The 22,953-nt window shown below is 39.9% G+C and overlaps 3 protein-coding genes across 4 annotated transcripts in view; 2 read left to right on the forward strand and 1 right to left on the reverse strand.

Moving 5' to 3' along the window:
- The window catches only part of LOC136833293 (uncharacterized), an 11,545-nt gene extending 7,561 nt beyond the window's left edge, over positions 1-3,984 (forward strand). The window contains exon 3 of one of the 2 annotated variants that reach the window (XM_067095230.1): positions 1-3,984. This exon is cut by the window's left edge and continues 1,307 nt beyond it. Coding sequence is in view for 1 of the 2 variants with exons in the window: in XM_067095231.1 (XP_066951332.1) it covers positions 1,320-1,585 (266 nt within the window). In the remaining variant the exon portion in view is untranslated. The other variant, XM_067095231.1, reaches the window with a different exon arrangement.
- A 149-nt stretch (positions 3,985-4,133) lies between these two features.
- On the forward strand, positions 4,134-11,252 carry LOC136833021 (uncharacterized). The gene is made up of 4 exons (XM_067094668.1): positions 4,134-4,191; positions 6,917-7,407; positions 9,045-9,521; positions 10,650-11,252. The coding sequence occupies exons 1-4, from the start codon at positions 4,134-4,136 to the stop codon at positions 11,172-11,174; spliced, it is 1,551 nt and encodes a 516-aa protein (XP_066950769.1). The 3' UTR covers positions 11,175-11,252.
- A 10,009-nt stretch (positions 11,253-21,261) lies between these two features.
- LOC136833022 (octapeptide-repeat protein T2-like) lies at positions 21,262-21,924 on the reverse strand. Its single transcript, XM_067094670.1, has one exon. The coding sequence runs from the start codon at positions 21,922-21,924 to the stop codon at positions 21,262-21,264; it is 663 nt and encodes a 220-aa protein (XP_066950771.1).
- Between the last annotated feature and the right edge of the window lie 1,029 nt (positions 21,925-22,953).

The raw sequence follows: 22,953 nt of genomic DNA on the forward strand, positions 1-22,953 counted from the left end.
ATTCCAGCACCGGGCTGTTTACCCTGTTACTTTACAGCTAATCAAGTGATTTCTAATGGCATTAACTTATTCCCGGAAGAAGTCGACCTCAGTCCACCCCTGAAACTGACAGGAAAGCTTTCACAAGGTTGAAATGTCTTTTATTTATGTTTACGTATTTTTAGAATTTGCAGTTGTTGTTGTTGTTGTTGGTATGACATTTCATGTGGAACTGTTTATTTATTTCTAAATTATTCCTTTAATGTATTTGTAAATTAACTTTGCATAATAATTTCCTACACATCATGGCTTGGACTCTTCGTAACTACTAGCTGCTGGCTTGGACTCTTCGTAACTACTAGCTGCTGGCAGTTGTGGTTATCAGTGTACAGATGTCAATCATAATTTGTAATGATTAATTACTGGTAGAAGTAGTGATTTCCCCCTATCTGTCAATCACGAATTTAACCACAGGGACAAATATTTCAACATGGTGCCAATTCTTTAGCATCATTTTCAGGCTAGGAAAACATTCTTGGACGGCAAATGGGTTAACAAAAGGTAATGCAAGCAGTATGTGGCGAACATTATGCAAATGAGCGTGTCAACATGTCACGAGAACCATTCTCTGAATACATCGTTCTCAAAAGCTTCGAGAAGACTTTGTAAGGGACTAATAAACTTGTAAAATATTCACAAGCAAGCCAACGGGATAGGTAATACATTCCCATGAAAGGTGGGTGGAACACTTAAATCAAACGATAGAATTGAGGCGTCTCCACTTATCGGTCTGAAATTTTCAAAATATCTTTTTCCCTTTCCCTAAGCACACATATACCTAAAACAGGTGCATTACACACTTGCAAACATGTTTACATGAGCGCACAAATCCTGAAATTCTCAACACATACGCCTAAAAGCTAGCCTAAGCTGTCATTAAAGACTATGATCATTTGTTCACAGTTTATCATAAAGAGTTATGTTCCGTAAGTTACAGATACGAATCATAATATGTTAGGCAAAGGGTGTCGAGTGAAACCGGCGATTAAATGAGGGAAAAAGATTCATATAGTTCTCAATTTTGGTTTGAACTCGCGCCTAGAGATGCCCTGAGTTCAGCACAGCGCAGGCGATGACGTCACTCTGTGCGTCTGCGCAGTGCTACCAACCAAACGACTCTACGCATCTTCAAGGGTGAGTCTGGACCAATTCGAGTGCCCAGAGAAATGCATTCCCCATTTAATCGCCAGTGATTTCTGTGGACGTCAGGAGAAAGTGGTAGATCCTAAGAAGGGAAAGACCCACCAGCCCTTTAAAAGCCGTTCCCTTTTCTCCCGAAGAAGGGAGGGCCCGCAGAGTCCGACGCAAAAAGCCTGCCGGGACCGAGATCTCCCTGCTAGCCATTGCCGCCTTCGGGGCGTTCTTCTTCTACTTCGCCTACTTCAACATTACGAAGTACCTCGGGGGAGGAGGAGGAGAAGGGAGAGAAGGAGGAGGAGGTCAGTTCCTCTCCCCAGGCCCCGTGGTCGAGTACCTGGGGGAAGTGGCCTCTATTCTCCAGTGCCTTCAGGAAGATGATTTCATTTCTCAGTTTTCATGTTTTTGATCTTGCTGGGAGATGACTCCTGTTTAGGTTCGAAGAATGTTTTCATTAATATTGGAGGAACGTTCGGATTTACATTGATAAATTTAGTGTCAGTTTAAAACCGGTTTGTTAAAATCTTTTTGGAAGAATGTTCCCAGTGAAATTGGAAGCATTCTTTTTGTTAGATCTTACTGGAAAAATGTTCCCAGTGAAATTGGAAGCACTCTTTTTGTTAAAATCTTATTGGAAAAATGTTCCCAGTGACATTGGAAGCATTCTTTTTGATAAAATCTTATTGGGAGAATGTTCCCAGTGACACTGGAACCATTCTTTTTGTTAAAGTCTTATTGGAAGAATGTTCCCAGTGATATTGGAAGCATTCTTTTTGTTAAAATCTTATTGGAAGACTGTTCCCAGTGACACTGGAAGCATTCTTTTTGTTAAAATCTTATTGGGAGCATGTTCCCAGTGACATTGGAAGCATTCTTTTTCATAAAATCTTATTGGGAGAATGTTCCCAGTGACATTGGAAGCATTCTTTTTGCTAAAATCTTATTGGGAGAATGTTCCCAGTGAAACTGGAGATACTCCTCAGTGGATTTCAAAGAAAGATTATCTTGACTTCCCAAAAGCATGTTCTTGATCCTGTATGCAAACGTGGGAAGAGACTTCAAAATGAAAATTAAATTTCATGGCGGCTTAGTGAAATAAATTAATTCAAAAATTACATCTAAATGTAATCTAATCATAGACTTATTCCATATCATTATTTTGATGAGTGTCAATGATGCAGTAGTAAAATTGAGGTTGATAAAACTGATTTCTCAAGATTATTGTATTTTTCAAGGAATCTCATAAGTACATATTCATTCAGATCTTGAAAGTGGTTTCTCAGAAGGAGAACTACGGAAGACTTAATAGAATTTCTAAAGAAAACGTTTACCAAAATAATAATTCACTGAATAACAATTCAAATTTCCTACCAAGATGCTAAATGAAACCTTGGGAGGATTCTTATGAAGAAACTAAATAAAGTTACAAGGGAATATATTAATTGGGAGGATTCTAATGAAGAAACTAAATAAAGTTCCAAGGGAATATATTAATTGGGAGGATTCTTATGAAGAAACTAAATAAAGTTACAAAGGAATATATCAATTGGGAGGATTCTAATGAAGAAACTAAATAAAGTTCCAAGAGAATATATTAATTGGGAGGATTCTTATGAAGAAACTAAATAAAGTTACAAGGGAATATATTAATTGGGAAGATTCTCATGAAGAAACTAAATAAAGTTCCAAGGGAATATATTAATTGGGGGGATTCTTATGAAGAAATTAAAAAAGTTCCAAGGGAATATATTAATTGGGAGGATTCTTATGAAGAAACTATATAAAGTTCCAAAGGAATATATTAATTGGGAGAATTCTTATGAAGAAAAAATAAAGTTTCAAGGCAATATATTAATTGGGAGGATTCTTATGAAGAAAATAAATAAAGTTCCAAGGGAATATAATAACTGGAAGGATTCTTATGAAGAAACTAAATAAATTTCCAAGGGAATATAATAATTGGTGAGGATTCTAATGAAGAAACTAAATAAAATTCCAAGTGAATATATTAACTGGGAGGATTCTTATGAAGAAACTAAATAACGGTTCCAAGGAATATATTAATTGGGAGAATTCTTATGAGGAAAAAAATAAAGTTTCAAGGGAATAATTTAATTGGGAGGATTATTATGAAGAAAATAAAGTTCCAAGTGAATATAATAATGGGGAGAATTCTTACGAAGAAACTAAGTAAAATTTCAAGGGAATATAATAAGTAAACTTTCAAGGGAATATAATAATTGGGAGGATTCTTATGAAGAAACTAAATAAAGTTTCAAGGGAATATATTAATAAGGGACTTATTGGAGTCTTCACAGGGTTTCCCAAGTAGAATCTAAGTAACGTTTTTGGTGGAAATATCTTCATAAAGACTCGACGCCTCCCACAACTTAGACCCAACCTGAAGTCCTCAGATAACTTTTCAAGTCAACTATATAAAGTGTCTGTCGATTCTCATAGTTCTGTCTCATATTATTCATCGTTAATCCCTTCTCTCCTCGTCATTCTTGTTTATTTATCAACATTCATCAATTATTTATTACCATCAGTGTCATCTACTGTTAAATGTCTAATATACAGTCTGTTATGTTGTTGATTAAGGTCAGAATTCATTGTTAATTGTTTATCCAACTTTCTCTGTATCTGTTGCATTTTGCATTTACCTCAAAATCACCTGATCAGATCTAATAAACAGGTGACATAAACAACAAAACAACTAAATCAATTATTTAAGGTTACTGTTTACTGTTTATAGGCCTTATACCTGTTACTTCGTATTCATTGTGAAACTTGACATTAAAGAAATGTTTCTCCTCTCTGTATTTTCATTCCTTAATTAAAAAACAGAAGTTTTTGATTAAGAGGCCGATGGGACTGGTCATCCCCTTCACCAATACACACAGGGAAACCAAAGGAAGAGAGAAAATTTCAAAGCCTGCAGCAGAAGGATAGAAACGATGACAGAATCGAACGCTGAGCAAAGGGCTAATTTCCAGGGATCTAATGTGGGAATGGGTGACATGTCGGGTGTTTCTAAGTCGTCTGAACTGAGGAGGAAACTCGCTCGTTCAGGCAGAAGGGACATTAGCTGAAATAATATCTGTAGAAAAAGACCTTTTTAACTTCAGCAAGATCAACGTTAGGTCTATTCAGTCACTGTATGGGTGACCAATACGGAATGCCACATGATGTAGACTATATATGCCTTTTCCTTTTTGATGGGATGGGGTTGCTAACCATACACCTTTTTGCACCTGAATTGCAACTCACTACAGCTGATTGACTACCAGGTACATGGACAAATCGTATTGATTAGGAAATGCAGTTTCCTTCAACACCTCTTGCAATGCAACAGACTTTGAAATATGCAAATGATTATTAACCAGAATAATTTACATATTGCATTTACTCATGATCACGAAGCATGGGATCAAATCTAGGAATCGTTTCCTAATTGGGTGTGAGAGGTTGGAGGGTGAGGGGAAGGGAGGGGGTGAGGGGATAGGTGGGGAGAAGGGGTGATGGGGATAGAGAGGGCGTGATGTGGTAGGGAGGGGAGGGGAGGGGAGGGGGATTGGGAGGGAGTGAGCCAATCTGGCTTCTGGCTTTCCCCGAATTTATCAATTAGGTGCAAAACGTTTTTGTCCACAACAATGACAAGGCCACTCTCTCTCTCTCTCTCTCTCTCTCTCTCTCTCTCTCTCTCTCTCTCTCTCTCTCTCTCTCATCATGGTCCCGTGACGTTCGCTTTTGTATCCAGTCATGTGTGTCCTGCACTTTACGTATTTGTGAACCCTTTGTCGAGAAATTGCTATTTTTGTTCGTGATCTAACCGTCTCGCTTTCCTGGGAACGTTTCTGCGCTTAATTCAATTCATCGTCCTCCTGGGAAGCGCACGTACTACTGTAGGTAAGAGGGGTCAAAAGTCATTGTCCCTCTGTATTAAGTATTTCCATTTTTTCTCATGGGAGATATTCTTTAAAATATACGTATGTATTATATATATATACATATATATATATATATATATATATATATATATATATATATATATATATATATATATATATATGTATATGTGTGTGTGTGTATATGTGTATATATATAAATATACATATATGAAATTTTATCACACCATGATTTATACAGTATATATTCATGAAGCTACAAGCAAGTCTAGAGAATACAGGAGTGTCGCTTAATATCCAATTCACGCTACTTCGGGAATATCCCCGATGGGGAATTAACACCGAAGGGGAATTTTTTAAAGTAATGAATGGATCGGAACCGCCGGGTCTCGACCCCTCGACACGGTAACTTCCAGTGACTCCATTCGACGGTCAAACCTCTCTAAACCCGGCAGTTCCGAAACATTGATCACTTAAAAAAAAAAATCCTCTCGGTGTTGATTCCCCATCGGAGATATTCCCGAAGTAGCGTGAATTGGACATTAAGCGACATTTGTAGCTTCATGAACATATATATATATATATATATATATATATATATATATATATATATATATATATATATATATATATATATATATATATATATATATACATATATATATATATATATATATATATTATATATAATATATATACACATATATATACGTATAAATATATGTACACACACTCAAATTGAGGGCAACGGCAGGAAAATAAGACACGTATTATATCCTAATAATTTTTCCTCAATTTCGAACGCCTCACTGTTCTTTTCGCTTTTTCCTCATCCTTACGCCAGTGATCAGCTAACTTCGGTGGAGCGTGAACGAATTCGATACACGTCTCGTTATAAAGTGACAATCGTTCTCGGCAACGTCTCGTGACATTTCGTAAAAAAAAAAACTGTTTATTCGTATGCATAATTGGCGTCGCTTGAAGGCTACGCTCTTCTCAAAGCCAACTCCTTCCTTTGACGAATGCGGCTTCTAAATACTAGATGATATTAACGCTTCGATCTGAAAATATTATATTTACATAATTCTCCTTCTTAAGAAAATCCCTTTTCACCCAGTTTATGGTATGATCAGAATATTCATAAAAAGCGTTATGCCTTTGTGTTTCAGAAGTGATACAAAATCTTTCTGGCTATGTATATTCGTCTAAACTCCTTTTTTGTGTATACAATTCTACTTCCATACAAAAGAATCTTTATATAGCTTTAAATTAAGTCCGTGTCTATATATGCACTGTAAGTAATTCCATTTAGATTTTTCAAAAGATTTTTCCAAAAATCTTGAATATTAATATTTAGTTTTTCCAATTCAAAGGACTGCTATCTTTGTACTCTCTCTCTTTTCCTCTCTCTCTCTCTCTCTCTCTCTCTCTCTCTCTCTGAACAGTCTCTCTCTCTCTCTCTCTCTCTCTCTCTCTCTCTCTTGAACCACTTAAGCCGAAAATTGCGATACCCTCAAAACCTAGGCCTACGCAAGGAACCGACCAAGTTCAGTTAACATTATACTGCTATGAGGTGTCACAGGAGATTCAATACTAAATCTTGCATCCTGATTCTTCTGGGTTTCTTCTTGGGTGTGAGTATTTGCAGATTTCATCGTTTTAACGTTTTCTGTCGTGAAAATAAATAAGGAGTTGATTTTCAGAAGTTCTGCTATTAGTTTATGTGGGGGAAAAATGTTTAGTTTCAAGATTAATAATTTCCTGGGCGAGATTATTATTATTATTATTATTCAAAAGATGAATTCTATTCGTATAGAACAAGCCCTCCAAAGGGGCCAATGACTTGAAAATTCAAGCTTCCAAAGAAGATCGTCTTACAGATCACGGCACTCAGGTTCATGTTACGATTAAGAAACGAGCTAGTAGCAGAACTAGCAGCAGTAGTACTAGCAGTAGTAGTACTAGCAGCAGTAGTACTAGCAGTAGTAGTACTAGCAGTAGTAGTACTAGCAGCAGTAGTACTAGCAGTAGTAGTACTAGCAGCAGTAGTACTAGCAGTAGTAGTACTAGCAGCAGTAGTACTAGCAGTAGTAGTACTAGCAGTAGTAGTACTAGCAGTAGTAGTACTAGCAGTACTAGTAGGGGGGGGATATGTCTTTGGAAGAGCTCTGTTACATTTTTGACGCCCAGCCTGAATCTTCTGTTTTGCCGTCTGCCGCAGAGTGGCGTTCTCAGGGCGGTGAGTGATCGAGCAGATGATGTGGCATCGCCGCGGGCGTCTGCCCTGGATCCACCCGGTAATAAGCAGGAGTCTACTGAGCAGGTGAGGATACGATGACCCTAACAGTCATGCTTTTTAGAAGTACTGCTGGGAGTTTACGGCCGGGACTCGTAAGTGTGGGATGATTTTTATCCTCCCTCTTTTCTCCTCCCTCTCTCTCTCTCTCTCTCTGTGTGTGTGTGTCTCTGCTCTCTCTCTCTCTCTCTCTCTCTCTCTCTCTCTCTCTCTCTCTGTGTGTGTGTGTGTGTGTGTGTGCATAAACTATGCAAATCCTCTCTCTCTCTCTCTCTCTCTCTCTCTCTCTCTCTCTCTCTCTCTGTGTGTGTGTGTGTGTGTGTGCAAAATACTTATAATCTCTCTCTCTCTCTCTCTCTCTCTCTCTCTCTCTCTCTCTCTCTCTCTCTCTCTCTCTCTCTCTGTGTGTGTGTGTGTGTGTGTGCATAAATCTCTCTGCAAATCTCTCTCTCTCTCTCTCTCTGTAAATATCTCTAACTCTCTCTCTCTCTCTCTCTCTCTCTCTCTCTGTGTGTGTGTGAATATGCTCTGTGAATATGCATATAAATATAATCTCTCTCTCTCTCTCTCTCTCTCTCTCTCTCTCTCTCTCTCTCTCTCTCTCTCTCTTTCTCTTTTTACGTAAGTTTTTGTCCCTTGAAGAAAGAAAGGGTACACGCCAAAAGACATAAGACATGAAGAAAATTCCGAAGCCCGGTGGTAAAACGAAAAACTTTATAAAATTGAACAAAAGGGTTTTTCTTTGCGCGCATGCGCGATAGGTTTCTACGTTTCCGTCACAATATTTAAAGGTCATTAAGGAGAGAGAGAGAGAGAGAGAGAGAGAGAGAGAGAGAGCGAGTAGAAAGACAGATGCATCCTTGTTGTAATTTGTTTACAAAGTTTTTTTTTTTAAGGCTTGAGAGGCAGATATCAGACGTCATATTCGTTCGATAATCGACGCTTTGATATATATACGAGTATACTTGTAAATAAATATATATATATATATATATATATATATATATATATATATATATATATATATATATATATATATATATATATATATATATATATCTGTATGAGTCACCAAAGCGTCGTGATTGAACGAATATGACGCCTGATATCTGCCTCTCAAGCCTTAAAAAAACTTTTGTAAACAAATTATAACAAGGGTGCAACTGTCTCTCTCTCTCTCTCTCTCTCTCTCTCTCTCTCCTTATGACCTTCAAATATTGTGACGAAAACGTAGAAACCTATCGCGCATGCGCGCAAGGAAAAACTTTTGTCCAATTTTATTACGTTTTTTCGTATATAAAATTTTATTACGTTTTTATATATATATATATATATATATATATATATATATATATATATATATATATATATATATATATATATATATATATATATATATATATAAATATTTAAATACATATATATATATTTATATATATATATATAAATATTTAAATATATATATATATTATTTATATATAGTATATATCTATCTATCTATAGCTATATATATATATATATATATATATATATATATATATATATATATATATATATATATATTGTCTATATATATACACATACATATTTAACTGCACGAGCGTCCACAACTGACTGACAAATAGTTTCCTGAACTGGCGTCACAGAAAATCCTCTCATTCCAGCTAACGATCCTGGCGAGGGGCCCCATACCCGAGGATGACCCGGAATTGATCAAACTCCTGAGGAGAAAATACCTGTACCCCCCGAGCCACCAGCCCTACAACCTGAAGGAGGGAGAGCCAGAGGACATCGCCTACACGAGCTACAAGAGCGTCTTCCCGTCGTGGGCGTTCATCAACAGCATCCTGGAGGACCTCTATTTCGACGGTCCGCCGGGATTCTTCGTCGAAGCTGGCGCCCTGGACGGGGAGTACCTCTCGAATACGCTCCAACTCGAAGTCCGCAGGAACTGGTCCGGTCTGCTGATCGAGGCCGACCGACAGAGCTTCGACATCCTGAGGAAGAAGAACAGGAAGGCCTGGTCTTCGCCTGCCTGCGTCTCCACCGAGGATCACCCGAGAGAGGTCGTCCTCAGCTCCTTCGTCAGGCAAGGGAAGACCTCCGTTTGGCGGGACAGGGGAGCTGCCCGCATCGAGAAGGTGAGTGCTGAGAGATTGTTTTCTGGGGACGTTCGTTTGCTTACTTTTTTATTTATTTATTTATTTGTTAATTTATCTGTTTTTATAATAACTGATCTCCTCTTTTTTGTATTTCCCGTTTTTACCTTCCGATACTTTTTGCGAATGAACGCCATAACATTCTTTGGAAGCTTCTTGAATTTGAAGCCATTGTCCCCTTAGGTGGGCTTGTTCAATATGAATAGGGTTCATCATCTTCTGAATAATAATAATAATAATAATAATAATAATAATAATAATAATAATAATAATAATAATAATAATAATAATAATAATCTTTGGAAGCTTGCATTTCAAGTCAATGGCCCCTGTGGTGGGCTTGTTCCATTTGCATAGGGTTCATCTTCTGAATGTTATTTATATTTGTCATAGGTCAAGAAAGTGGCCGGATAGACAAGAAAGTGGCCGGATAGACGCTGAGAAAACCTTACAAATTGAATCATTTCTATCCATTCTGAAATACTGTAAGATAACCTTACATAAGCTGTTAATTTTTTTTCAAGTCTTGATTATCTATACGTCTAAAAACAATTTTTAAAATGTTAAATGCAGGAGATATGAGTAAAATTCAAGTCCCAAAGTGATGGAAATGACTCACTTTTCCCAAAGCCAAAACCAGAGGATATAGAATATGAGTTTCTGTCCGCACATTTTCTGTCCGCCCTCAGATCTTAAAAACTACTGAGGCTACAGGGCTGGAAACTAATATGTTGATCATCCACCCTGCAATCGTCAAACATACCAAATTGCAGCCCTCTAGCCTCAGTAGTTTTTTTTATTTTATTTAAGGTTAAAGTTAGCCATAATTGTGCTTCTGGCAACGATATAAGAAAGGCAACCACCGGGCCGTGGTTAAAGTTTCATGGGCCGCGACCCATACAGCATTATACCAAGACCACCGAAAGATTGATCTATTTTCGGCGGCCTTAATTATTCGCTGTAGCGGCTGTACAGAAAACTCGATTGCGCCGAAGAAACTTTGGTGCATTTTTTACTTGTTACCTGTCGTTATTACCTGTGTTTCTTCTAATTAACAGCCATACCCGCTTATTTAATGAAGTCTCTACCTCTTTCTGCTATGCATTCCAGGATCCAGTCTTCCAGGAGAGCGGTCCAGGCTACAAGACCTTCCAGAAGGTGCAGTGTTTCCCGACTCTCACCTTCTTGATGGCCCTCAACATCTCCCAAGTGGACTTCTTCAGCCTGGACGTGGAGGGAGTGGAAATGGACATCCTGAAGGCCTTCCCGTTCCACAGGGTCACCGTGGACGTGTGGGCCATCGAGCACATCGGGAAACCCAAAAACGATTCCATGTTCTCCCGCGCCGATTCCGTCCACGGGAAACCCTGGGACTTCGAGGACCCGGAGTTTGTGGCCTTCATGGAGGCGCGCGGGTACTACCTCCTCGACATGTTCTGCAACCCCATCCCCGACTACGTCTTCGTCAGGAGAGAGAGCAAGGTTTTCCAGCGGCTGAACGTGCCCAAGAACCTGTGGGTGCGCAGAGGTCTGTGCTTCCAGAAGCCAAAGTACGACGCGAACGGGTATCATTTCCTGAAGGAGATTCACAGGGACAATCGGCACTGGCCCAACTTGAGGTATTCCAGTACCTGAGGTCTGGAAGATAATTTTTTTTTTTCAGACGAATTAAACAGTGATGAAGACACTTCTGAATAAAAAAATACATACATATACAATGTTGTTGTGGATATTAATATGACCTTGGATGATTACACTCTCAGGTTTTGGAACACCTAAAAAAACGAGAGAAATTATATATCAGCAAAGGAAAATACAATTTCGTCACAAGGAACGTCAGTGATCGGCCACTTTTCTCATTAAATCCTATTGTCATGCCTTGATTCCTTTCATCCACAGGCAAGGAACAAGATCCAATGCTGGCATAAGGCCAAATCAATCTGATTCTATCTAACACCGGTCTCCACTTTGAGGTTACCTTAGGTCAATTTACATTTCAAAAACTATACTGCCTGCTGTCAAGTAAACATCTGTTGCTTGTAACCAGAATTTGCTGTTTGCCATCAGAAACTGTGCTTGTTATCAAGTAAGTTGTGTGCATGTTCCCTGCCTTCAGTCTGTTGTCTGCAACTAGAAATTGCTGTTTGTCATCAGAAACTGTGCTTGCTATCAAATATGTTGTGTGCATATTCCCTGCCTTCAGTCTGTTGCCTGCAACTAGAAATTGCTGTTTGCCATCAGAAACTGTGCTTGCTATCAAATATGTTGTGTGCATATTCCCTGCCTTCAGTCTGTTGCCTGCAACTAGAAATTGCTGTTTGCCATCAGAAACTGTGATTGCTATCAAATATGTTGTGTGCATATTCCCTGCCTTCAGTCTGTTGCCTGCAACTAGAATTTGCTGTTTGCCATCAGAAACTGTGCTTGCTATCAAGTATGTTGTGTGCATGTTCCCTGCCTTCAGTCTGTTGCCTGCAACTAGAATTTGCTGTTTGCCATCAGAAACTGTGCTTGCTATCAAGTATGTTGTGTGCATGTTCCCTGCCTTCAGTCTGTTGCCTGCAACTAGAATTTGCTGTTTGCCATCAGAAACTGTGCTTGCTATCAAGTCTGTTGTGTGCATGTTCCCTGCCTTCAGTCTGTTGCCTGCAACTAGAATTTGCTGTTTGCCATCAGAAACTGTGCTTGCTATCAAGTATGTTGTGTGCATGTTCCCTGCCTTCAGTCTGTTGTCTGCAACTAGAATTTGCTGTTTGCCATCAGAAACTGTGTTTGCTATCAAGTCTGTTGTGTGCATGTTCCCTGCCTTCAGTCTGTTGCCTGCAACTAGAATTTGCTGTTTGCCATCAGAAACTGTGTTTGCTATCAAGTCTGTTGTGTGCATGTTCCCTGCCTTCAATCTGTTGCCTGCAACTAGAATTTGCTGTTTGCCATCAGAAACTGTGTTTGCTATCAATTTTGTTGTGTGCATGTTCCCTGCCTTCAGTCTGTTGCCTGCAACTAGAATTTGCTGTTTGCCATCAGAAACTGTGTTTGCTATCAATTCTGTTGTGTGCGTGTTCCCTGCCTTCAGTCTGTTGCCTGCAACTAGAATTTGCTGTTTGCCATAAGAAACTGTGATTGCTATCAAGTCTGTTGTGTGCGTGTTCCCTGCCTTCAGTCTGTTGCCTGCAACTAGAATTTGCTGTTTGCCATAAGAAACTGTGATTGCTATCAAGTCTGTTGTGTGCATGTTCCCTGCCTTCAGTCTGTTGCCTGCAACTACAATTTGCTGTTTGCCATAAGAAACTGTGATTGCTATCAATTTTGTTGTGCGCATGTTCCCTGCCTTCAATCTGTTGCCTGCAACTAGAATTTGCTGTTTGCCATAAGAAACTGTGATTGCTATCAAGTCTGTTGTGTGCATGTTCCCTGCCTTCAGTCTGTTGCCTGCAACTAGAATTTGCTGTTTGCCATAAGAAACTGTGATTGCTATCAATTTTGTTGTGCGCATGTTCCCTGCCTTCAGTCTGTTGCCTGCAACTACAATTTGCTGTTTGCCATCAGAAACTGTGATTGCTATCAATTTTGTTGTGCGCATGTTCCCTGGCTTCAATCTGTTGCCTGCAACTAGAATTTGCTGTTTGCCATCAGAAACTGTGATTGCTATCAATTTTGTTGTGCGCATGTTCCCTGCCTTCAGTCTGTTGCCTGCAACTACAATTTGCTGTTTGCCATCAGAAACTGTGATTGCTATCAATTTTGTTGTGCGCATGTTCCTGCCTTCAATCTGTTGCCTGCAACTAGAATTTGCTGTTTGCCATAAGAAACTGTGATTGCTATCAAGTCTGTTGTGTGCATGTTCCTGCCTTCAATCTGTTGCCTGCAACTAGAATTTGCTGTTTGCCATCAGAAACTGTGATTGCTATCAAGTCTGTTGTGTGCATGTTCCTGCCTTCAGTCTGTTGCCTGCAACTAGAATTTGCTGTTTGCCATCAGAAACTGTGTTTGCTATCAAGTCTGTTGTGTGCGTGTTCCCTGCCTTCAGTCTGTTGCCTGCAACTAGAATTTGCTGTTTGCCAGCAGAAACTGTGTTTGCTATCAAGTCTGTTGTGTGCATGTTCCCTGCCTTCAGTCTGTTGCCTGCAACTAGAATTTGCTGTTTGCCATCAGAAACTGTGATTGCTATCAATTTTGTTGTGCGCATGTTCCCTGCCTTCAGTCTGTTGCCTGCAACTAGAATTTGCTGTTTGCCAGCAGAAACTGTGTTTGCTATCAAGTATGTTGTGTGCGTGTTCCCTGCCTTCAGTCTGTTGCCTGCAACTAGAATTTGCTGTTTGCCATCAGAAACTGTGATTGCTATCAAGTCTGTTGTGTGCGTGTTCCCTGCCTTCAGTCTGTTGCCTGCAACTAGAATTTGCTGTTTGCCAGCAGAAACTGTGTTTGCTATCAAGTATGTTGTGTGCATGTTCCCTGCCTTCAGTCTGTTGCCTGCAACTAGAATTTGCTGTTTGCCATAAGAAACTGTGATTGCTATCAAGTCTGTTGTGTGCATGTTCCCTGCCTTCAGTCTGTTGCCTGCAACTAGAATTTGCTGTTTGCCAGCAGAAACTGTGCTTGCTATCAAGTATGTTGTGTGCATGTTCCTGCCTTCAGTCTGTTGCCTGCAACTAGAATTTGCTGTTTGCCAGCAGCAGAAACTGTGTTTGCTATCAAGTATGTTGTGTGCATGTTCCCTGCCTTCAGTCTGTTGCCTGCAACTAGAATTTGCTGTTTGCCATCAGAAACTGTGATTGCTATCAAGTATGTTGTGTGCATGTTCCCTGCCTTCAGTCTGTTGCCTGCAACTAGAATTTGCTGTTTGCCATCAGAAACTGTGATTGCTATCAATTTTGTTGTGCGCATGTTCCCTGCCTTCAATCTGTTGCCTGCAACTAGAATTTGCTGTTTGCCATAAGAAACTGTGATTGATATCAAGTCTGTTGTGTGCATGTTACCTGTCATCAGTCTGTTGCCTGCAACTAGAATTTGCTGTTTGCCATAAGAAACTGTGATTGCTATCAATTTTGTTGTGCGCATGTTCCCTGCCTTCAGTCTGTTGCCTGCAACTAGAATTTGCTGTTTGCCAGCAGAAACTGTGTTTGCTATCAAGTATGTTGTGTGCATGTTCCCTGCCTTCAGTCTGTTGCCTGCAACTAGAATTTGCTGTTTGCCAGCAGAAACTGTGTTTGCTATCAAGTATGTTGTGTGCATGTTCCCTGCCTTCAGTCTGTTGCCTGCAACTAGAATTTGCTGTTTGCCATCAGAAACTGTGATTGCTATCAAGTCTGTTGTGTGCGTGTTCCTGCCTTCAGTCTGTTGCCTGCAACTAGAATTTGCTGTTTGCCAGCAGAAACTGTACTTGCTATCAAGTCTGTTGTGTGCGTGTTCCCTGCCTTCAGTCTGTTGCCTGCAACTAGAATTTGCTGTTTGCCAGCAGAAACTGTGATTGCTATCAAGTATGTTGTGTGCATGTTCCCTGCCTTCAGTCTGTTGCCTGCAACTAGAATTTGCTGTTTGCCATCAGAAACTGTGCTTGCTATCAAGTCTGTTGTGTGCATGTTCCCTGCCTTCAGTCTGTTGCCTGCAACTAGAATTTGCTGTTTGCCATCAGAAACTGTGATTGCTATCAAGTTTGTTGTGTGCATGTTCCTGCCTTCAGTCTGTTGCCTGCAACTAGAATTTGCTGTTTGCCATCAGAAACTGTGATTGCTATCAAGTCTGTTGTGTGCATGTTCCCTGCCTTCAGTCTGTTGCCTGCAACTAGAATTTGCTGTTTGCCATAAGAAACTGTGATTGCTATCAAGTATGTTGTGTGCATGTTCCTGCCTTCAGTCTGTTGCCTGCAACTAGAATTTGCTGTTTGCCATCAGAAACTGTGATTGCTATCAAGTTTGTTGTGTGCATGTTCCCTGCCTTCAGTCTGTTGCCTGCAACTACAATTTGCTGTTTGCCATCAGAAACTGTGATTGCTATCAATTTTGTTGTGCGCATGTTCCCTGCCTTCAGTCTGTTGCCTGCAACTAGAATTTGCTGTTTGCCAGCAGAAACTGTGCTGTTTGCTATCAAGTCTGTTGTGTGCGTGTTCCCTGCCTTCAGTCTGTTGCCTGCAACTAGAATTTGCTGTTTGCCATCAGAAACTGTGATTGCTATCAATTTTGTTGTGTGCATGTTCCCTGCCTTCAGTCTGTTGCCTGCAACTAGAATTTGCTGTTTGCCAGCAGAAACTGTGATTGCTATCAAGTTTGTTTGTGTGCATGTTCCCTGCCTTCAGTCTGTTGCCTGCAACTAGAATTTGCTGTTTGCCATCAGAAACTGTGATTGCTATCAAGTCTGTTGTGTGCGTGTTCCCTGCCTTCAGTCTGTTGCCTGCAACTAGAATTTGCTGTTTGCCAGCAGAAACTGTGTTTGCTATCAAGTCTGTTGTGTGCATGTTCCCTGCCTTCAGTCTGTTGCCTGCAACTAGAATTTGCTGTTTGCCAGCAGAAACTGTGCTTGCTATCAAGTATGTTGTGCGCATGTTCCCTGGCTTCAATCTGTTGCCTGCAACTAGAATTTGCTGTTTGCCATCAGAAACTGTGATTGCTATCAATTTTGTTGTGTGCATGTTCCTGCCTTCAGTCTGTTGCCTGCAACTAGAATTTGCTGTTTGCCAGCAGAAACTGTGTTTGCTATCAAGTATGTTGTGTGCATGTTCCCTGCCTTCAGTCTGTTGCCTGCAACTAGAATTTGCTGTTTGCCATCAGAAACTGTGATTGCTATCAAGTCTGTTGTGTGCGTGTTCCCTGCCTTCAGTCTGTTGCCTGCAACTAGAATTTGCTGTTTGCCAGCAGAAACTGTGTTTGCTATCAATTTTGTTGTGTGCATGTTCCCTGCCTTCAGTCTGTTGCCTGCAACTAGAATTTGCTGTTTGCCATCAGAAACTGTGATTGCTATCAATTTTGTTGTGTGCATGTTCCTGCCTTCAGTCTGTTGCCTGCAACTAGAATTTGCTGTTTGCCATCAGAAACTGTGATTGATATCAAGTTTGTTGTGTGCATGTTCCCTGTCTTCAATCTGTTGCCTGCAACTAGAATTTGCTGTTTGCCATAAGAAACTGTGATTGCTATCAAGTTTGTTGTGTGCATGTTCCCTGCCTTCAGTCTGTTGCCTGCAACTAGAATTTGCTGTTTGCCAGCAGAAACTGTGTTTGCTATCAAGTATGTTGTGTGCATGTTCCCTGCCTTCAGTCTGTTGCCTGCAACTAGAATTTGCTGTTTGCCATAAGAAACTGTGATTGATATCAAGTCTGTTGTGTGCATGTTACCTGTCATCAGTCTGTTGCCTGCAACTAGAATTTGTGTTTGCCATCAGAAACTGTGATTGCTATCAAGTCTGTTGTGTGCATGTTCCCTGCCTTCAGTCTGTTGCCTGCAACTAGAATTTGCTGTTTGCCGTAAGAAACTGTGCTTGCTATCAATTTTGTTGTATGCATGCTTTCTGCCTTCAGAATCTGCTTGATGTCAAAATTACCACTTGCTATTAAACTTGACGTTTGCTTTCAAAATCTGCTTGATACCGAAACCTACTGCTAGCTGTCACAGTTCCTAATTGCTATCAAAATCTATCCGATATTAAAATCCACTGCTTGCTATCAAACTCGCTATCAAATTGTTCAGAGATAAAACTGTTTTAACTATATCAGGAAAAATGAAAATGACAAAGCATTATTTAATGGTACGTGACCTAAGTGATAACTTAAGATAAAATAGACTAGGTGTGAAGATATTTCAACGTAAAGATTTCATTTTAAAGAGAGAGAGAGAGAGAGAGAGCCTCTTCATTCAGTGATTAGAGAGAGGGTACAAAAATCAGAGAGAGAGAGAGAGAGAGAGAGAGAGAGAGAGAGAGAGAGAGAGACATCTTTGCCTCTTCACTCAGTGATTAGTCTTAGTAACAAGCCACTGGAAGGGTACAAAAATCAGAGAGAGAGAGAGAGAGAGAGATAAACACATCACTCACGGTGTATATATACTTCGCCTCACCCAACACTTAGGAGAATTCTCTAACAAACTTGACGAGAAGTTACCTAAGGGTGTACAGTAGATCATATGTATATATAATATACACACATATATATATATATATATATATATATATATATATATATATATATATATATGTGTGTGTGTGTGTGTGTGTGTGTGTATATATGTATGTATATATGTATGTATGTATACACGTATATATTCAAATAAATACCAATCACAGAAGTTATTGTAATTTTGCGAACAGTTCAAGACGAGACCAGTAGTCTATACATCAAAGCAACGAATTCGTTCTTATCCAGATAATATTACAACGAAGTCACGGGGTTGCCTCAAACGTTAAGGACCAACAAACATTGCGTCATCGACGTGGTAGGATCTGTTCAGGGGAAGAATCGAACTCAGACGAATGTTATGGTACGTTCCCATAATTCTCAGTTTCCTCTGAATGTTATGGTACGTTCCCATAATTCCCGGTTTCCACTGATTGTTATGGTACGTTCCAATAATTCCCGGTTTCCCTTGAATGTTATGGTACGTTCCAATAATTCCCAGTTTCCCCTGAATGTTATGGGACGTTCCCATAATTCCCGGTTTCCCCTGAATGTTATGGTACGTTCCCATAATTCCCAGTTTCCCCTAAATGTTATGGTACGTTCCAATAATTCCCAGTTTCCCCTGAATGTTATGGGACGTTCCCATAATTCCCAGTTTCCCTGATGTTATGTACGTTGGTAACATTCCCTAAATGTTATGGTACGTTCCAATAATTCCCAGTTTCCCCTGAATGTTATGGGACGTTCCCATAATTCCCAGTTTCCCCTGAATGCTATGGTACATTCCCATAATTCCCAGTTTCCTCTGAATGCTATGGTACGTTCCCATAATTCCCAGTTTCTCCTGAATGTCCTGGAACGTTCCCAGCTGCCTATGACTGACGGAAGCTCAAACGTGGTGCAACGCGATGCAACGGACAATGAGTCTAAATCAGACACGTGGACAGGATGTTCATTTTCGCTGGGCCGGACGAGTAATTCGTATAGCTACCCCTCCCCCCAAACCCTACGGAGCTTTACTCTTGTTCGTAATTGTGATAATGTCAATGTGCTTACGTTCTTATTCGATGAGTTGAAATATTATGATAAATACGTATATGTACTGTATACGTATGTATGTATGTATGTATGTAATGTGTGTATATATATATATATATATATATATATATATATATATATATATATATATATACATATATGTGTGTGTGTGTGTGTGTGTGTGTGTGTGTGTGTGTGTGTGTGCGTGTGTATGATCTTTTGAAGGAAAGGGTGGAAATTCAGAGAGAGAGAGAGAGAGAGAGAGAAAGCAAATGAATGAGACTCTCTCTCTCTCTTCTCTCTCTCTCTCTCTCTCTCTCTCTCTCTCTCTAAAATGAGACTATGCCTTCCTTTTTCTCTCTCTCTCTCTCAAGTTCTAGAGGAATGCAAGGTTAAAAAATAAGCAAAATAAATTAAACTTGGTCTTTTCGTTCTTCCTGTTATACGTACCATACCCTCCCAAGTTGGCAAAGGAAGAAAACCAGATCGAAAACGCAATGGGTAAGGTGTTGACAGGGATTAGAGGCTCCACGAGGACCCTAGTTCTCTAACCAACCAACAGAAACAAAGTTTCCACTAAATTTTCTTTTTTTCTAGCTAAATGAGGGCGTTTGATTGACCGTCCTATTGGTCATACTGGGTCAAGGAGCAACGGCTCACCTGATGAGGAGCCCATTTGGTTGATCCGAGTCCAGAGATCCAAACTAGGGTTGGCATTCACTTTAATATCTTATTACTACACTGGCGTAGAGCAGCTATATTTATTAGAGCCAAATACAAGCGCCCCTCTCAAGCCCCACTTAGAGGGTTAACAAAAGGATGTAGGTGTCACAAGAGGTCATATGGGTCACACTAGGTCACAAGGGGTCACACGGGGTCACACTAGGTCACAAGGGGTCACACGGGGTCACACTCAGTCACAAGGGGTCATACGGGGTCACACTAGGTCACAAGGGGTCACACGAGGTCACACTGCGTCACACGATGTTATACAGGGTTACACAAGGCCACACTGGGTCATACGAGGTCACAATGGGTCACACTGGGTCACACAGGGTCACACTGTGTCACACGAGGCCACACTGGGTCATACGAGGTCACACAAGGTCACACTGGGTCATACGAGGTCACAAGGGGTTACACGAGGTCACACGGGTCCATCAGACACACCGAAGCATACTGCACATAAAAACAGCCACAGAGAAGCCACTGCTGCGAAAAGCAACATTTAAAAAGTCTCGGGTGATAAGTGAAGAAAGGGGTAGAGGATTTCCCCGAAGTTAAGTATACCTTAGTTTTACCAGACCACTGAGGATTTCCCCGAGGTCACACGGCGTCACACGGGAATACACCGAGGCATACTGCGCCTAAAATCAGGTACAGAGAAGCCAGTAGTATATACGAAAAGCAACATTCGCTGGTCTTTTTTTTTCCTAGTCCTGACCAGGATCTAGAGAGAGAGAGAGAGAGAGTTAACCCAAGGAAACCCCGTTTCTGGTATCTCCAAAAGCGAGGTTAATCTTCTAGGATCGTTTCCCACGCCGATGCCGTATTTTGTGCGATCGTTTTCCGGTGAAATAATATTCTTCAAAGAACGTTTCGAATTTGTTACCAAAGCCTCCGGGATCGTTCCCGAAAGTGACGACAAATCTTTTGGGGTCGTTTTCCGAGTTGATACCAAATCTTTTGGGATCGTTGATACCAAATCTTCAGGGATCGTATCGAAAGTGACGCCAAAACTTCCGAGATCGTTCCCAAAAGTGATGAAAAAACTTCTGGGATCGTTCCCAGAAGGGACGACAAATCCTTTGAGGTCGTTTTCCGAGTTGATACCAAATCTTTTGGGATCGTTTACCAAATCTTCAGGGAATGAGTGACGCCAAAACTTCGAGATCGTTCCCAAAAGTGATCGTGGGATCGTTCCCAGAAGTGACGACAAATCTTTGGGGTCGTTTTACCAAATCTTTTGGGATCGTTGATACCAAATCTTCAGGGATCGTATCGAAAGTGACGCCAAAACTTCGAGATCGTTCCCAAAAGTGATGACAAAACTTCTGGGATCGTTCCCAAAAGTGGCACCAAAACTTCTGGGATCGTTTTCCAAAATGATACCAAATGTTCTTTGGGTCATTTCATTATTTAGTTCATGCATTTACCTTTAGGGGTTTTAAAAAAATCAGGTCTTAAAAGAAGACTTTACACGTGAGAGAGAGAGAGAGAGAGAGAGAGAGAGAGAGAGAGAGAGAGAGAGAGAGAGAGAGAGAGAGAGAGAAATAACGCAGTTAGAGCGGTTAATTGAACATGTATGCTATATTCCCTTAGAGTTTTGCAGATTTTTTTTCCCTACTGTACCTCATACTTTCACAATATTTACAAAGTTTGCCTTCATAAAATGCTTTATATTTATTATCTTTATATATATTATCTTTACAGAATGCTTTATATATCAAAATAGGATGCTTTATATATGTATATATATCTACAGAGAAGGGAATCAAGCTAAAAAGATAAATTTAAAGAAAAACAAAGTAATGAGGCCGGAATATGCACAAACGGATGAAACACCATTAAATGTAGATAGGATTAATGGATTGAATCTTTCCAAATATTTATGATATTCTCTTGAGCTCTCCTGAATTCTCTTGAGTTCTTTCGAGTTCTCCTAAATTCTCTTGAGTTCTTTCGGGTTCTCTTGAGTTCGCCTGAATTCTCTCGAGTTCTGTCGAATTCTCTTGAGTTCGCCTGAATTCTCTCGAGTTCTGTCGAATTCTCTTGAGTTCTCCTGAATTCTCTCGAGTTCTGTCGAATTCTCTTGAGTTCTCCTGAATTCTCTCGAGTTCTGTCGAATTCTCTTGAGTTCTCCTGAATTCTCTCGAGTTCTGTAGAATTCTCTTGAGTTCGCCTGAATTCCCTCGAGTTCTCTTGAGTTTTGAATTCATTCTCTCGAGTTCTGTCGAGTTCCCCTGAATTCTCTCCAGTTCTGTCGAATTCTCTTGAGTTCGCCTGAATTCTCTCGAGTTCTGAATTCTTTCGAGTTCTGTCGAGTTCCCTGAATTCTCTCCAGTTCTGTCGAATTCTCTTGAGTTCTCCTGAATTCTCTCGAGTTCTGTCGGATTCTCTTGAGTTCTCCTGAATTCTCTCGAGTTCTGTCGAATTCTCTTGAGTTCTCCTGAATTCTCTCGAGTTCTGTGGAATTCTCTTGAGTTCGCCTGAATTCCCTCGAGTTCTCTTGAGTTTTGAATTCATTCTCTCGAGTTCTGTCGAGTTCCCCTGAATTCTCTCCAGTTCTGTCGAATTCTCTTGAGTTCGCCTGAATTCTCTCGAGTTCTCTTGAGTTCTGAATTCTTTCGAGTTCTGTCGAGTTCCCCTGAATTCTCTCCAGTTCTGTCGAATTCTCTTGAGTTCGCCTGAATTCTCTCGAGTTCTCTTGAGTTCTGAATTCTTTCGAGTTCCCTGAATTCTCTCGAGTTCTGTCGAATTCTCTTGAGTTCTCCTGAATTCTCTCGAGTTCTCTTAAGTCCTGAATTCTCTTGAGTTCTGTCGAGTTCTCCTGAATTATCTCAGTGAAAATTTTATCTAAACGAGAGAAGAGGTGTCCTGTCAGGTATCACATACTAACAGTGGCTTCTTTTGTACTTGACCCAGTTATTTGTCTCTGTGCTAATGATGTCAACATTCTGTTGGCCCCATGATTTTATAGATACTTTACTGGCTCTTGCTACACCTCTTCATCACAAGATTGTTTTCTTCGTGTTATTTTTCTTCATAATTTTTATTTTCTATTTTTTTAGCTTTTGTGAAAGCTTACAAACCTTAAGTCATTGTCAGCAAAAAAAAATTTTTTAAAGGACTGTCACAAAAATACGTGTTAAAAAAGAATAATACTTTATTGGTAACAAATTGACATATTTACAAAAAATCTTGCAAATAAATTTTTAAAAATAGTCAGGTACACGATTCATTATAAAGCTATAATGTATATACACTTGATACAATGAATGGCAAAAGCATTCTCGCAAATGAATTATGAATGTATGAACAGCTGATATAATGAATGACAAAAGATTCATATGCATCAAGTTACAATTTATCAACAGCTGATAAAATTAACTTTGAATTCATAAACAGTTGATACAATGAAAGACAATATCTTTTACACAATGAAGTTATAATGCATGAACAGTTAATACAATGAGTAAAAAAATTCTCACAAATGAACTGTGAATGTACAAAGTAATGCATGAACAGTTAATACAATGAATAAAAAATTCTCAC

This window comes from Macrobrachium rosenbergii, chromosome 51 (genome assembly GCF_040412425.1).
Source record: "Macrobrachium rosenbergii isolate ZJJX-2024 chromosome 51, ASM4041242v1, whole genome shotgun sequence".
Lineage (NCBI taxonomy): Eukaryota > Metazoa > Arthropoda > Malacostraca > Decapoda > Palaemonidae > Macrobrachium > Macrobrachium rosenbergii.